The following is an 18,170-nucleotide window of genomic DNA, read 5'->3' as shown; positions in this document are numbered from 1 at the left end:
GTTGGTTTGTCATGTGGTGGGTGCAGCAATGCACTGTATCAGCGCCTGCTCCTAACCTCTCCTTTCTGCCCCACCCCAGTAATACTTGGGTTTAATAATGGCTCAAGAGTGCCTTCTATAACCTACAAGATCCTTATTATAGTAATAAACAAAAAATGAGTGTATGCAATTTTAGACATTTTATTACAGTCTACACAATAAAAATATAAAAAGGGAAAATAAGGTCACAATAGGACCTTACACAATAAAACACAGCTTAAGGGATGATTGGCAATTCTACTGGTTTGTGTGGATAAAATTAATTTCAAGAAATAACACGACAAAGGATCAAGCACCGGTTACCTGCTGCTACTATTAACAGACTTGGATTAATTTGGGGTTGCTTCATTAAGTATGAAGTGCTGTCATATTGACCGGAATAAATTTAACACATTTACAGGTTGTGTTAAAATAATGTAATCACAGAAATTTTTAATATGCTAATTGCTGGCAGTAACAACACTTAATCAGAAGCTTTAAATAGAACTCAATAGTGACTAACGCTGTACGATGGCAAATGATGTGAAAAATGTCCATGGGGAAAAAAAAAAATCATGTTACTCATGTCACATAATCCACATGTCAGTTATCCAGTCATATGCTCAAAATCTCCAAAACGCATGCTTTTTTGTTTAATCCTCATTAAATAGTTACATCAAGAGTTATTAGCCAACATCATAAAGAGGAAACCTAAAGCCTCATCAGGAGGACTTTTTAAATTGAAAACTTGCTTCTCACCCTCATTTGTTGGTCAAAAATCCTGTCTTCAATTGAAAACGGCAATCCAATGATGCTTTAGGTTCCGGTTTATGATGTATGCTGTTTATTTAACACTATTTCAACAAAAAATATTGTAGCACGTTTTGAGCATATGACTGGATAACGGACATGTGGATTATGGGACAAAAGTAATGCGAGACTTCTTTTTCTTTTCTTCCATGAATATTTTTCACATTGTTTGCCATTGTACAGCACTGTCACTACTTACTTGTATTATATCATAAACATTTTCACTCCATTTTGCATCAAAGTATGTGATTAAAATTTTTTCTTAGCCGCCACTATAAACTACATGGGCTAAGTAACAGAAAAATATATATAATTTTCAAGTAGTGAATTCCTTTAAATAAGAATGAAAAACCGCAGCCATAACCTCTGTGCATTACATAGATTATAAACATTAAAATCATAGGGACTACTTTATTAACCACTGCTACTTTCAAACAAATAATTGCATACTGTGGCCACCAGAGGGCACTCCAGCTCCCCAAACACCCAACACAAGCAGGCATGGACACAAGTTAAAAGACACAAAGAGTCTTTTGTTGTGGGAAACACTTTGAATCAAGCGTTTCCCACCACAGCCACAAGTACAATAAGCACAGCAGAACACAATAACTCTTTTCTCCCTACTCTCTCTTGGTCACTCTTCCACTGCCTCCTCCACAACTTCGACCGGACTCTGGCTCATCCATCTGAGGCAGGCAGCTCCTTTTAACTTTCACACAGGAGTACGTCCAGGTGAGATGGAAACCCCATAAAATACGGCCCCCAGTCCCTGTAGCACCCCCTGGCAGCACCCATGGAAGCCAACAGGGCTGAGTCAAAGAACTCCGTGTCCCATGATGCACTGCTGCTACCAAGAGATGGCTGTCATCTACTGCTGCAGAGGAGATAATGTCATGTGCATGCTCTCTCCTGAACCTTCCATCTCATGGGCATCCCAGGCAGGTAAGGCTGCTGGCCGTCCCTTACAGTATATAAATAGCACATAGTCCTTCTGATAGCTACACCTAGTTTATGAAATTGACTACCAATTGATCAATACAGACCATTATACCCAATTAAAGCTAAAATACTTACTTAGAGCTAAATCCTTAAACTCTGGCAAACTTGACGAGGCACACAGTTGGTAAAATATATGGTAGTTTCTCTCATCTTCTGCCTGTAACAAAAGAAAATGTTAAATTGTCCGATTACTTAAATACTCATATAGTGCCTTACAGGATCATAAAAAATTTCAGTAAGCAATTAAACATTTTATAAAGAAAAAGCAAACATTGCATTCAATACTGTATGAAAAACATAGTAATACATATAATTAGAAGATAAAATGGCCATTACCTTAATAATTCAGCAGACAGAATGGGAAAAAAAGTCAGACCATTTATTAAAGCTGAGAATGTTGATTTCTAAATGCAGTACAGAAGACATGAGCTTTTGGTGTATGGTAGTAAGTATTACAAATCACGTGAGAGAGCTTACTGAAAATAACAAATATATGGCTCTTACATTATGTGCATTTTCCAAATGTCTTCAATAACTAAATGCACGCACATTGTTTATTTCAGGATTTAAATTTTACAGCACAGTAATAGAACCATATACATTTTTGGGTTGATTGATTGAATTATTTGTCCTGTGAGTCTGTACCCTTGTGGTTTTTTTTATTATTTTTTTTTTTTTACATGTCTCTGCTGTTGTATGCATGCTGATGCAGCCTGGGAATGCTAATGAAACATGGCTCCAGGAGGTAAACACTGCATTTTGATAAACGTTCGTCCACTGAATATAGAAAAACAGGATTAGTTTTCATAAGGCACAGGAAATTTTAAATTTGAGATTCTTCTTGTGTCATTCATTTTTTCCAAGGCCTGCCTTTTTATCCTTTGACAGCATTCATAATCTAAAATTCTTAATCTACACACTGCAATAGTTTACTCCTGCCTCTCATGAGGACTAAGTTGTGGGCCGATCAAAAATCTTCAGAGAAATGATGAGGAACTCTAAATGCCTCAAAGTATTTTCTTCTCTCTTTCAAGAGAATGCTGAACATTTCAAAAGAAGAATTTTATCACTTTTGTGTTGGGTAGCTCACTTCTGGTCACCGAAAATGGAGGAACTCACCACAAGAGCCAAAAGCAATATGGCTACAGAGGGTCCTTAACTTTGGAGACTAGGGCAGAAACAAATCATACTTGATGCTGAAGAGGACTGAACTGCACATAAAAGTACTTAGTAATTTTAAGTAAAGTCGCACTAAGATATTTTTCCGTAAAAGATGGTCATCTCTGTCCTCTTGTACTTGTTGAACTTTGTCACACACATTGCACATAGGAGGCAGCTGACGGGCTTGACTAAATGTCATTACGCCAGATCAAGGGTTGGCAGTGCACACTCATACTTCTTTTTCAACAGATCCTCAGAAGGAAAACCAACCTAACCCCACTTCCAGTTCCCTCTGCAGGCTCCACTTCCAACCCCACGCTTGACGTCACTTCCGGGTGCAGCCCAACCAACACGCCTCTTTCCTTCCTCTCCCCTATAAAGCCTTCATGCCCTCTCTATTGCTTTCATCCTAGTGTTGGACTCGGTCCATGAATATCGCTCAGATTTTTGTATTTTGGCCTTATGCTCACCATTTTCTCAAGTATATGGGGTTGATCCCTAAACATTCTCTTGCCTCTATTCTTTTCTCGTTACAACCTTTGTCATTTTTTTTAATAAATGCATTTTCATGACTTGGTGCTGTGAAGCTGCCTTATTTGCAGCATTGCTACTTCTTTTTTTTGTTTTGTTGGTTGGTTTGTGTGGCTGTTGCTGTTCATAAAGACACTTTTGATTGCAGGGGGAGTGCATTGGCATGTAATGTTAAATACCAGTGTGACACTCAGTTCATTACCTGTGTTTGAATAAACAAAAAACTACCATTGCTTTGTACTGCACTTCTTTAGTGTGATTTTGTAGTTTCGATTCTCTTACATGTCCTTTTGACTACGAGTTTGCTTAATGTTTTCGGCTAAGTCTTCTGATCACTCTACAGGTGCTACAGGTTTTACCTCTTGTGTTGTTTCTTGAACTGCATTTATTTCCTGGTCCTGTATAGTTTCCTCTTTTGCTTAGTTTGGCTGAGCCATAACAAATAGATAGAGACACTTTACTGAAAGAGTTTGTGTCTCTGCTTACTGCAATATGCAAAATATCTTCTGTCTCTCTTTCCTATTACATTCTTCAAAGAGATGTCCCCCATCAATCAAAAGATACAAAAATCTAGCTCATAAGAATGAAATATCTATCTAAGCTATTCAAATATTAAATCGGAACATATATTAGATTTGGATTAGGAAGCAAATATTACATTTCATGCAAGCAAAAAATGAGCTGAATCAATACATCCCCAACTTAAAGGCACTTAGTGATGTCTTCATATTAAACAAGGCATTTCTACATCAACTTAAATTAAACTCTTTCCAAAAAGATGTACGAAAAATAAGCAAATTGGTGTGATATTATTCCTTTAGTACCATAAAATATATTATATATATATATATATATATATATATATATATATATATATATATATATATATATAGTGTGGCAAGCGACTGGGGGTAGCACCCAGCCAGGATGCCCGGAAGGACCAGAGGAGGGATTGCACCTCCTCCAGACCACGAAGGGGTGACCGCCCTGGTGTCTTTGGGGACCACAGGAACTGAGCATGGAAGCTCAACCCTATAGGGGCCCGTGGTCACCGCCAGGGGGCACCCCAATGTCTGGCGAGCCCTGGCCCTCAGCGTTTCCTCCACACCCGCACTGGGGAGTGCCGGCGAAAGCTAATCGGGAGGCACCTGGAGCACGTCCGGGTAGGGATAAAAGGGGCTGCCTCCCTCCATTCGAGGGCTGGAGTCAGGTGAGGAGAGGACCAAGTCTTGTTGGAGAGGAGTGAAGGCAGCCTGAAGAAAGAGGGATTGGTTAAAGGCCTGGATTTTGGGGGAGTTGTTTAGGGTTAGGTGCACTGTTGTAAATAGTAGTTATGTATAATAAACAAGTGTTGGTTGAACCATCGCTGTCCGCCTGTCTGTGTCCGGGCCCATAAAATATTATATATATATATATATATATATATATATATACATATACATACATACACATATATACATATATATAAATGTAAACAACTATAATGTATTCCAATCTGTTATTTACTTTGTCAAGTAATCTGAAAATGTAGCAATAATAATAATAACAACAAGTGGAAACTATTACTTTATTTATTCTGTTTATACCACTTCATGCTGCCATATTAGCTGTGGTGCCGAGTTTCCATAGAAGAAATATTACAGATGAAGCCAGTCAGCCCATTATCTCCTCCATTGCTTTTCAATTTGTGTTTATGAGAGCTCCACTTTGTTTTCAATGTGTATTTGAACTCTTACTTTTTTTTCCCTCCCACACTATTACACCATAAGATTATTCCTGCTTCTCATTTATTATAAGACCCAATCAAGAGTGAATGAGCAAAGTCAAATTTGGTGCTACCTGCTCTGCCTTTGCTGGCTAAAGACCCAAATTTTATTAATAACACAGAAAATAGGATTACAAGTTTTTTCAATATAATCAGTTTTCTGTCATTTATTCAGATGATTGGAAATCACACCAATGATGAAATTAAAACACTTAACCAACAAAAAGTAACTATGACAAGATTTATTCTGTAACACACACGTCACCAGAAGTTTTAAAATAATTTGCTTTATGACTTCTGTTGGCTGGGAATGACGTCCTAGATGTTCTATGGACAAAATACCCCTATTCTGCAGCAACTGAGTTGGACTAAAATAGAATAATTTACAATTCCTGGTATCCTGCTGATGGACAGAACAACTGTCCCTGTTGTTACTTTGAAACAAACTCTTCAACAAGAACAAAGGGCACGGCTGTAAACTTGTTAAGGGCAAATATTTCTGCATATGTTAGAAATGTTTTTTTTCACTTAAAGAACCGTAGACTTGTGGAATAAATTAGTTAGTAGGACTTTAGGTTCCTTCAAAACTTGACTTCAGTTTTGGAAAATTAAAATAAATAGGATTAACAAGTTAGTTGGGCTGAATGGCCTGTTCTTTTCAGAACTGTTCTAATGTTCTTGTTATGATTTGGAGATTCCTTCATGACAAACCTAGGTGTGAGGCTTCAGGGGACAGACCAGAACACTACTTGGAGGCTCATCTCACTTTAGCCAGGCCCCTAAGGTAAGGCTATCTGCTGGCTTCAACTGGAGCATGTTCATGTCCATGTCCATTACCAAGAAACCAGTAAAACAACTATAAATGTTCCAAAAGATATAAACAATAGCCCTAGAGGAGGTGGGATAACCTTATAAACCTGCAGGATATATCAAAGGCCAGGTAAAGAATCTTTTGCAAGTTAAGAATTTATTTTGCAAAAAATGAAAAGCTCAAATGAGAAAAAAGCTGCACAATGCCTAAAAGGCAATCCAAACAAGTCCCAAAATGATATTCAAAATCAGAACCCTTAACACAAAGTATGAAATAATCAGAAATTGAGTAAATCCAAACAGAAATACAATGCTTACAGAACTCTGTCAAAACTTAATGATTCCCAACTCCTGAGCCTTCTCAGCCAATTTAAATGCCATGAGAAAGGGCTCAAGAGTCAGAGTGGCACTGACTCCAGGGGGCTCCACCCACAAAGAACAACAAACGTAACTACATTTAAAGTGACAGTACATGATTCAAAAATCACACGCGAGATTAACAAAAATAACTTATACACATGAAAGATAACACATTAAATACTTCAACAAACACAATAATAAAATATAAAATACACATCATTTTGAACACATACATAACAATCCTAATTTAGAAATTCAGTGTTAAAAAACTGACATCAAGAAAAAAATTAGACTAGCACTCCATGCAGGCAATACAATGAAAACAAAAATTCCCAAAGATTTTGGATGGCTCGCCTCTCATTTGTTACTGTGAACTTGTGAGTTACTGCATTTTGTTTAGAGTACAGGGAGTATTTCCATGTTAGACGCCACCCAGTACGTGCTGGCAATTCTCACATCCTCTTGATACAATAATTCTCTTTTAGGATGATGATATCTCCTAGAAATTTTGTCTGAGTTTTCAAGCATAATATCAGTATGTCTGGAAATGTTTTAGCTGAAACAGCCTCTTCTTTCTTTCCACTTCAACCACTGCACATACAATATGTATGCATGCTGCTCCCCCCAGTATGAATCTCTGGAGTAGCTTGAATCCCCTGGAGTTCTAACAGTCCCCCACGCAAACATTCATTCCGTCCTAGGATTTAAAGTTTCTTTTTAAAAAATTTTTGATCAAATTTTTACTGAAAAATTCAAAAAATCCAGCATCTTAAAGAAAAATAATCAATTTTTATTACATAGTAAGACAACAACTTAATCCCTAGCACCCACCCCCATGAATATCTTAAAACTTTAAATTAAAGGCCACTTCACAAAGGTTTTATTTTTTAAGAAAAAGGACTATTGTTACACAAAAGGAGTGTCAGCTCTCATAAATGTTTTACTTTTACTTAACTTTAACCAAAACAAACTCCTTTCCTTCCTTTTCCTTTTATATCCTCTAATTACATTTTGGGCCACATCCACATACATAATATACTCTATTCAAGGTATATAAAAATAATCCTTTGTTACATAAAATTGTCCATGATTGATTGCAACGCTTTACTGACAATGCAGAATACAAAAGAAGAATGGCTAAATGACTCAAAAGCAATTACCATTATGCTTTCATTGTATCTCTTTGGAAACAGAGCAATCATGCTATTGCCTGCTAACACTGCAAAACACTGACAAAAACACTTTGCTGCTTTTTCATTATTTGTCCAGCATATCAAAATGCATTCAATATTGTGAAATAAGACACTGACCTGAAAGACCACTCTTGACTTCTCCAGCAGGTATGTTCTCATGTTGGCACCAATGATGTGATATCGTCGGTCAAACCCAATCTGAATATATTTACCAAAGCGACTGCTGTTGTCATTTCTTGTTGTTTTGGCATTTCCAATTGCCTTGTCAAAAAAAAAGAAGTAAAAAACAAGTACATGTTTTCAGTTGTATGATTATTAGCTTTGAATATTATTACCTATTGTTACTTAACTAAAAATACAGGAGTTTTCCTGCTTTCAAATACTGTCTATAAAAATTGCCTTCTTATAACTACTCTCTGAAGATTTTTGTTTGGCTTTATGTTACATGCTTGGCTACTTCCATCTTGAAACGTTTTAACGGATGAGATTGGGCTGCATTAGCGTACATTAGTAAAGTAAAAATGAGTTAATAGTTGTTTCCATGATAAGAAGGTTAAAGATACAACAATTCCACTAAATAGCCTTCATCAGGTGTTTCACTGAAAAGGAATGAGCAGATAACATACATCTGAGGGAACAAATACATGGAAACGAAAGGAAAAAAAGGGGAGAGTAGGTGAGAAAAAGTTGCTGAATGATGAATTTAAAAAGCTGTCACTTTTTGAGACCTGAAAAAAATATGTGATTCCTGGCTGAGAACAAGCTTAGCTTCTTCTGTCTTTTCTTTGAAAAATATCTCTAAAGCCCAGGGAAAGAATACAAACCAAGAAATCACAGGATGCGAAGTGTTCTATAATAAGATTTGTAAGGTTTTTAATTTTAATGGTTTGAAGGTGCTCCCTGAAACAGTCTTCTGCCTGTCTCTCTGTTTTTCCTATGTAGATGGCTGGACACTTCCTACAAGAAATGCTGTAGATAAGATTTTTAGGCTGGCAAGAGGCCTGTTGTTGAATATTGTATTTATGAGAGGTATTGTTGGTGACATATTTGGAAGTGAAACAGTTAGTTCTGTTACAGCTCAAAGTACCAGGTGAGGGGTGTGGCTCTCCATTGTGAAGAGAGCTGCAGATGAGATGCTTTCATAGGTTAGGTGGTCAACAGTAGGAGATCATGGTAGGGTTAGGGAAAAAATGCTCCTGTGGAAGGATTAGTCTGCAAAATGGGGAAATTTTGTTTAATGACCTGTCAGAGAGAGAATGTTAGAGTGGAACAGGAGGATCAGGGACTTGCAGGTTATTGGGGTTCCTCTTAGAGAAGATGTTATGAGGATTACTCCTGACCTGATTAAGAGCCCTGTCCACAACATGAGAAGGATATCTTCTATCGATGAAGAAGAACTTCATTCTGAGTGCTTCATTTGAGAAGTTAGCTTCATCGCTGCAGGGGCAACAGAGTTGAAAGAACTGCGAAAGAGGTAGGGAGTTTTTAGAACACTAGGAACGGAAGGAGTTGTAGAAACGGTAACTGTATAAGTCAGTTGACTTATAATAGACAGAGGTTTGAAGTCCTAAAGAAAGAATGGCATGGTAGAGTTGTAGTGGAAAAGTTGAATACGCAAGATAAATGGATACTACAACATCCAACCAGAAAAACTTGGGACAGTATTTGTAGAAAAATCATTAACTAATTCCTATAGCTGGCTTCCGGAGAAAAAAGCAGCAGCAAAACAATCCTTGAAATATCTTTTGTACAGGTTCGGTATAAAGCCTAGGTAGGAAGAAAAGAAACACTCTTCCATCCAGGAGATAAAGATATTGGCATAGCTTGGGTGACATTCCACTTCCCAAGAACCAGCTTCTGTAGCCGAGGATCGGACCGCCAAGGTCCCCGCCTTCGGCCACCACCCAACTCACACTGCACCCGACCTCCTTGGCCCCTCCCATAGGTGGTGAGCCTATGGGAAGGGGGACCCACGTTGCCTCTTCGGACTGTGCCCGGCAGAGCCCCATGGGTGCAAGCCCAGCCACCAGGCGCTCAAAAAGATAGATAAAGAGCTTAAAGATAAGATGAGAAGCTCAGTCATCCGAGAGGGGCTCAGAGTAGAGCCGCTGCTCCTCCGCATCGAGAGGAGTCAGATGAGGTGGTTCGGGCATCTGATCAGGATGCCTCCTGGATGCCTCCCTGGTGAGGTGTTCCGGCACATCCAATCGGGAGGAGGTCCCGGGGAAGACCCAGGACACGCTGGAGGAACTATGTCTCCCGACTGGCCTGGGAACGCCTATGGATTCTCCCGGAAGATCTAGAAGAAGTGGCTGGGGTGAGGGAAGTCTAGGTATCTCTGCTGAAGCTGCTGCCCCTGCGACCCGACCTAAGATAAGCGGAAGAGGATGGATGGATGGATGGATGGATGGGCTTGGGCCATCTCTTGTACAAAAGCAACTCCACTCAGCTGGTGAAAAAAGCGGTTATCATTAGAGAAGTGCTTAGGGGAATTAGAGAAAGCACTTAGGGTAAGAAACAGTTCTGAGTCCTGGACTCTTGCTTATGTCATTGGAAAAGATTAAATAGTCAGGACCATGAAACCTGAAGCCATCAAACAACTAGAGAGCATGGTTAGTATGTTTATTTATGAAGAAAGACCTTTAACCAGTGATCTCAAAAGACTGTCAAGGAAGGCTGAAATAGGAGTAGTGGGACGGTTGTATTCAGAAATAACAAAGTGCCCAGGATAATCTGGTGTGTGCACTGCAAAAAATGCATTTACAAAAAATCAACAAAAGAAACTTTAAATGAGAGTTGTTTTGCGTTTATTTAGCAAAAGGTAAGCAAAGTTTACTTGACAAGAATTTTTAAAATAAGCTAAAAAATCAAAAATACAATTTTTTTGATTAAGATTTAATGTCATAATATACAGTAAAACCTCAATTATCCATCAGGAGACCGTAATAAAAGACCAGCTACTTTAAAAATGATATACAGCAGATTACTTTAGGGAATAGTCGTATTTATTTACAAAACAAAACTATATTAACGAAATCTAGTATTAACAAAATTAATTAACTCATATAATATTGTATCGACATGTGTAATAAGCAAATATAACTCAGAGGTACTGGGGTTTTCTATGTTTTACTCTTTTTATGTCCTGTCTTATACTCCATTATCTGAGTTATGGAGCACATCTCCAAAACAAGTAATGAAAGCTTTTCCTACCAATTAGATTATCTCCTGCCACTTATGTACTTTTTCCTCTATACCGCCAATACTCCTGCTTATTGTCTCCTAACTTCCTTCCGCCGCACCTTTCTTTTTCTCTTAAATTCTCCTGTCACTCATCTCCTAAGAAGCATGTCTGCCCCTTAAAGAACAGAAGCCGTTCACTCAGTCCCATCACTTACGGCATTCATTTTACCCTTTCTGCTCCCGCACACCACATTACAAGCTGCCTGCACGTCACAGCATAGTAACAAAACATAATATAACACAATTTTAAAAGAAAATTACAATACAGACTGGGCGGCACGGTGGCGCAGTGGGTAGCGCTGCTGCCTCGCAGTTGGGAGATCTGGGGACCTGGGTTCGATTCCCGGGTCCTCCCTGCATGGAGTTTGCATGTTCTCCCCGTGTCTGCGTGGGTTTCCTCCGGGCGCTCCGGTTTCCTCCCACATTCCAAAGACATGCAGGTTAGGTGGATTGGCGATACTAAATTGGCCCTAGCGTGTGCTTGGTGTATGTGTGGGTGTGTTTGTGTGTGTCCTGCGGTGGGTTGGCACCCTGCCCAGGATTGTTTCCTGCCTTGTGCCCTGTGTTGGCTGGGATTGGCTCCAGCAGACCCCCGTGACCCTGTGTTCGGATTCAGCGGGTTGGAAAATGGATGGATGGATGGACAATACAGACTGACTGACTGACAATACAGAAGATCATTAACATTAACACAGAATAACATTACCATTTCCTACACATTTTTCAATTTTGTCAGCATCAACCTTTATATTGTTCATTGTTGAAGCAATACATGAAGCACTTTTCCTGTTTTGTAAACTTATAAAAATTTCAATATTTTGTGACAATTCCAACTCCATGTATATGTTTATTGGCAATAACAATGTATAGTAGATTAATTATAACAAAAGAGAAAAGCTAGGAAACACCATTAGAGAAGGTACATACAGTAACTGACACTGTGATTTCAAAATGCAGCATGAGACTGTGGTGCTAGGGAAGAACGGGAAAGAACTCTATGTGTTAGCACAAGGGAGAGTGGTCCTAATGTGCCAAGCTCGCAGCGTACCACTCAGCAGTAGTAGTACTGTAATAGGTAGGCACTCCTGATGGTTAATCAAGTATCAGATAATAAACGTTTAACTGTAAATACTTTTCACTTTTTGCAGTGTGGATTCTGAGATATTAGTGGTTTTCCAACAAGGTTGAGGGTTAGCATTGGGAGGCAATTGCTTTCTGCTGATGAGAAGAGAAATGGCAGAAGCCATGCTGCACTTTTTGTTCATCGATGACTGGCATACGTTTGTACAGTAATTTTTGTTGACTAAAGTGAAAAGTAAAATCAGGGTGTAGGAAACAGTTAAATCATTCCAAAAATGCCGTTGGCCTATATCCTCAGACTTTAGTTGGTAGAGACACAATTAAATACATGTTCTTGAAGAAAATGTAAGCAAAGTTTAGGAGATTAGTCAGTCTCACAGACTCTTCAGCATGATGGCGGTAGCATGGAGTTCAATAAATAGTGCAAATAATAGCAAGTCATCAGTTTAAATAAAATCAAAGTCTTGTTTTCACTTTAAAAAAATACCCAGCTGTTTCTCTTATATATTGTACAACTGGAAAGCAATCTTATCAAAACCATACATACATTTACTTTGCTTCTCCTACAGTGCAATAAAATATGACTATTCCACCTAGGGCCCCGAGGGACCACATGAATAATTTACCATCAATCCAAGTCTGCAGCACTGGTGTTGTATGCAGCAGATCAAGATCAAAACAATCAGAAACAGAATGTGAGAATGGCCACTCACTTCGTCTATAAATCTTGATCTGTCATGTCATGTGAAACTTCACTGAGTAATTCCAGTTTCCATAGGTTCTAGTTGTATGATTAAGATGAAACTTCATATTATTTTTTAAATAGAAATCAAATAATTTAAATATACTCACTAATGATGAATATATAACAATTTGTCCTTCTTTTACTTCTGGAGTCACTTTATTTTAGCTACACTGAATTATTAAATATAAAAGATCAAATTGTTTCAGACATGCCCAATGTAATGCCTGCTTCCAGACTCTGATTTCATAACAGCGCAGTAGTGACACAAACTGTTACTGTATAAAGGGAGGCATGGAAAAAACAATGGGTATGCTCAATAATTTCTGTTGATTTTTATTTTTTCTTACCAAAATTCACTCAGTGATACCGGGATAAGCCCTAGCTGCCTGGTGTAATGGAAAAAAATTAATTACGAAAACTGAATGAATGATCGAAATGCAATTTACCACTTTGCCTACTTTATGTTAGACATGGGTAATTGTCTGAGTGTCATGTGAAGCTCTAATGGATAACAAGCTAATTCCTTGTTTTAAATGCAGATTCAAAATGTCACCAGGTATTATACATTTATTATTCATCCATCCATCCATCCATTTCAAAACCCACATATCTTGAGCGGGGAGGCAGGGAAGCTGGAGCCTATCCCAGAAAGCAGAAGTTAAAAAAGGCATTGCAACACTGATTAATTCAACTCTGTGAGTGTTTCACTCAGCTGCTTTTTATGTCCTACCTCCATTATTGGACTGGCTGACAAAACCCTCTCTTCAGCATTGGCCTCACTTTCAAGTTGCATTGTGTTTGTCTTGTTACGGACTCAAGGCCTATAGTTTTTGGTCCAATTTGATTTAATACTTATCCCCATATCCTGACCTATGTCACAGATAATTGCCGTAGGAATTGTTAAATGTAACCAGAAATTTTGTAGTCTACTCCATTTATTCATAGGACCAGGCCTATTGATTTGGAATTTTTTTGCATGAGTAGTTATTGAGATACAGCAATCCAGCCACAGGGGATGCACAAACCAGTGTGTTTCTTTGTGCCGGTCCCAAGCCCGGATAAATGCCAAGAAATAGCATAACAGATGCAATGTTTGCTCTGAGGGTGTTGATGGAGAAGTATAGAGAAGGCCAGAAGGAGTAGCATTGCATCTTTGTGGACCTGGAGAAAGCATATGACAGGGTGCCTCGAGAAGAGCTGTGGTATTATATGAGGAAGTCGGGAGTGGCAGAAAGTATGTAAGAGTTGTACAGGATATGTACGAGGGAAGTGTGACAGTAGTGAGGTCTGCGGTAGGAGTGACAGATGCATTCAAGGTGGAGGTGGGATTACATCAGGGATTGGCTCTGAGCCCTTTCTTATTTGCAATGGTGATGGAGAGGTTGGCAGATGAGATTAGACAGGAGTCCCCATGGACTATGATGTTTGCTGATGACATTGTGATCTGTAGCAATAGTAGGGAGCAGGTTGAGGAGACCCTGGAGAGGTGGAGATATGCTCTGGAGAGGAGAGGAATGAAGGTCAGTAGGAACAAGACAGAATACATGTGTGGAATGGTAAGAATGCAAGGAGTAGAGTTGGTGAAGGTGGATGAGTTTAAATACTTGGGATGAACAGTACAGAGTAATGGGGATTGTGGAAGAGAGGTGAAAAAGAGAGTGCAAGCAGGGTGGAATGGGTGGAGAGGAGTGTCAGGAGTAATTTGTGACAGATGGGTACTAGCAAGAGTAAAAGGGAAGGTCTGCAGGACAGTAGTGAGACCAACTATGTTATATGGGTTGGAGACAGTGGCACTGACCAGAAAGCAGGAGACAGAGCTGGAGGTAGCAGAGTTAAAGATGCTAAGATTTGCATTGGGTGTGTCGAGGATGGATAGGATTAGAAATGAGGACATTACATAGAGAGAGATAGAGGGTCAGCTCAGCTTGGACAGTTGCGAGACAAAGTCAGAGAGGTGAGAGTGCGTTGGTTTGGACATGTGCAGAGGAGAGATGCTGAGTATATTGGTAGAAGGATGCTAAGGATAGAGCTGCCAGGCCAGAGGAAAAGAGGAAGGTCTAAGCGAAGGTTTATCGATGTGGTGAGAGAGGACATGCAGTTGATGGGTGCAACAGAACAAGATACAGAGGACAGGAAGATATGGAAGAAGATGATCCACTGTGGCAACCCCTAACGGGAGCAGCCGAAAGAAGAAAAAGTTGTTATTGAGATACAGTACATCATTGGGCACAACTGAGCAACAATCAATGATCCCTTAACAGGGTGCCAGTCCATCACATGGACATTTATTATATTGATGTGAAAGTGTGGAGCAATCAAACAACAAAAAGCATTTTACAAAAGTAAATTTAAGAGCTCCATTTAGTTGTTGGCTGTTGGGAGATGCGCACCTTATGAGATATTCAGTATTTGAAATCTCCTTACAAATGAAGGCAATCGTTTTCAAATGTATTGGATGATTTAATCAGCCTTTATTTAATTCTGAACCATTAATAACACAATCACAAGGCGCTTTTAAAGGAAACAATATTACAATACAGCATCTGCTATTCAAAGCTTATATATTTTTTATGTGTATATAATTCAATGGAAGGCTGAAAGATTAATTTTTTTTCTTAGATCCTAGCTCATCAGAGCACAAGTTACTTGCCAGTGTGATAAGTAATATAAACAACATAAGGAAATTAAGAGCAATGTGCACAAAGAAAAATGTTAAAAGCCTTCAAATGCCAGTGTCACCTACTATGAAGTCAGGACACCACATTTCAACTCATCCACCCTAGAGCACTCATCCTGTTGTAAGGAGTTACAAAAGGTTTTGTAGCATTCACTAATTTAGCTCTGTGAATGTTTCACTCAGGTCCTTTTTTATGTCCTACCTCCATAATTGGACTGGATGCCAAAACCTTCTCTTCAACATTGGCATCACTTTCTGACCCACCAACTGTAGCAAAATAGCGCATGGCATACTTAGCAGACACCGTCTTCCCAGCCCCAGACTCTCCACTCACGATGATGGACTGATTCTTTTCATCTCTGTGGTGAGAAAAAAATACAAAATGAAGAACTAAGAAAAAGAAAATACATTACAAAAGCTAAATGGTATAGACGCTAGGCAATGATGAATACCTGTATATTATATTCAATGATAAATACCGCATATTACTGTACACACTTGGTACACCGGAGTCCTACTACAAAACTACTCCCAGAATGGTATTGATGAGAAATTTGGCAAGTTGCATCCAGAAACACCTCCAACCTGACAAATAATGCCCACACTCTGTATTCTAGTTGGTACCCCCTTTATATCAACCTGAACATTTGACACTGTGTATCACTTAAAACAGAAACAAAGTTATATTATCAGTTCAATTAAGAATTAGTTTAAGAAGTGACTCACATGCGGTGGGACACTGTGACCCTGTTGCTATAATACGTACAGTTCATTACAGTGCGCTCCTGTTTGTGATAATTTGCAGTACAATATTGCCCCCTGTTACCTTTCACTTCCATTTATATGGAAGTTTGGTGGTGAGCTCAAAAGTATGTTAGATTCTATGGTGTTCAAAATATTAAGTAAAGTTGATTTTTAGTGCGGTGTCTGTATGTGTGTGTCTTAAAATTGCAGTTTTCATCAGAAAATTATGCATTTTGCTGCATTGTGTAGAGCTACCTGATGCTAAAACCCAAAGTGTATACAACGATAATTTCTGAAAAAAATCTACCAAACTTCTTCAAAAAAGGTTGCATTGCGTTTGTTTTGTTACAGGCTTCAGGCCTATTGTTTATGGTCCAATTTGGTTCAGTACTTATCTCCATATCCAGATGTACAGAACCAGAAGAATTACAACAGCGCAAGTGAGCAGAGAGCTGAGGAGACTTCGTGCCAGTAAAGCAGCGGGTCCAGATGGAGTATCGCCACGACTGCTGAAGGTCTGTGCATCGGAGCTGGGGGGTCCTCTACAGCGCATCTTCAACCTGAACCTGGAACAGGGGAGAGTCCCGAGGCTTTGGAAAAAATCTTGTATCACCCCAGTACCAAAGGTATCACGTCCTAGTGAGCTGAATGACTTTCGGCCTGTTGCTCTGACATCACATGTGATCAAGACCATGGAGAGGCTGCTGCTTCACCACCTTAGGCCACAGGTTCAACACGCCCTCGACCCTCTGCAGTTTGCATATCAGGAGAAGGTGGGAGAAGGTGGGAGCTGAGGATGCCATCATCTAATTGCTACACCGATCCCTCTCTCACTTGGACAGAGGTAGTGGTGTTGTAAGAATTATGTTTATAGACTTCTCTAGCGCCTTCAACACAATCCAACCTCTGCTCCTAAGGGACAAGCTGACAGAGATGGGATTAGATTCATACCTAGTGGCATGGATTGTGGACTATCTTAAAGACAGACCTCAGTGTGTGTGTCTTGGGAACTGCACGTCTGACATTGTGGTCAGCAACACAGGAGCGCCACAAGGGACTGTACTTTCTCCGGTCCTGTTCAGCCTATATACATCGGACTTCCAATACAACTCGGAGTCCTGCTATGTGCAAAAGTTCGCTGATGACACTGCTATCGTGGGCTGCATCAGGAATGGGCTGGAGGAAGAGTATAGGGACCTAATCAATGACTTTGTTAAATGGTGCGACTCAAACCACCTACACCTGAACACCAGCAAAACCAAGGAGCTGGTGGTGGATTTTAGGAGGCCCAGACCCCTCATAGACCCCGTGATCATCAAAGGTGACTGTGTGCAGATGGTGCAGACCTATAAATATCTGGGAGTGCAGCTGGATGATAAATTAGACTGGACTGCCAATACTGATGCGCTGTGCAAGAAAGGACAGAGCCGGCTATACTTCCTTAGAAGGCTGGCATCCTTCAACATCTGCAATAAGATGCTGCAGATGTTCTATCAAACAGTTGTGGCGAGCACCCTCTTCTACGCGGTGGTGTGCTGGGGAGGCAGCATTAAGAGGAAAGACGCCTCACGCCTGGACAAACTGGTGAGGAAGGCAGGCTCTATTGTTGGCATAGAGCTGGACAGTTTAACATCTGTGGCAGAGCGAAGGGCGCTCAGCAGGCTCCTATCAATTATGGAGAATCCACTGCATCCACTAAACAGTGTCATCTCCAGACAGAAGAGCAGCTTCAGCGACAGACTGCTGTCACTGTCCTGCTCCACTGACAGACTGAGAAGATCATTCCTCCCCCAAACTATGCGACTCTTCAATCCCACCAGAGGGGGTAAACGTTAACATTTAACATTAAACAAAGTTATTGTCTGTTTTTCACCTGCATTATTATCATTCTTTAATTTAATATTATTTACTGTATCAGTATGCTGCTGGAGATTGTGAATTTCCCATTGGGATTAATAAAGTATCTATCTATCTATCATTGATAACTGCTGTAGAAATTGTTAAATTTAACCAGGACTTTTGTAGTCTACCCCA

The 18,170-nt window shown here is 39.6% G+C and overlaps 1 protein-coding gene across 2 annotated transcripts in view; it reads right to left on the bottom strand.

Annotated features, from left to right (window-relative positions):
- The window catches only part of myo5b (myosin VB), a 502,861-nt gene that overhangs the window by 188,774 nt on the left and 295,917 nt on the right, over positions 1 to 18,170 (bottom strand). For both annotated transcript variants that reach the window (XM_051928010.1, XM_051928011.1), the window contains exons 5-7: positions 15,595 to 15,751; positions 7,765 to 7,908; positions 1,903 to 1,984 (exon numbers count right to left, since the gene is read on the bottom strand). In XM_051928010.1, coding sequence (XP_051783970.1) covers positions 1,903 to 1,984; positions 7,765 to 7,908; positions 15,595 to 15,751 — 383 coding nt within the window. The remainder of the gene's footprint in view (positions 1 to 1,902; positions 1,985 to 7,764; positions 7,909 to 15,594; positions 15,752 to 18,170) is intronic.

This window comes from Erpetoichthys calabaricus, chromosome 5 (genome assembly GCF_900747795.2).
Source record: "Erpetoichthys calabaricus chromosome 5, fErpCal1.3, whole genome shotgun sequence".
Lineage (NCBI taxonomy): Eukaryota > Metazoa > Chordata > Cladistia > Polypteriformes > Polypteridae > Erpetoichthys > Erpetoichthys calabaricus.
Note: the sequence above shows the minus strand (reverse complement) of the source record. Positions and strands in the feature narration are given on the sequence as shown.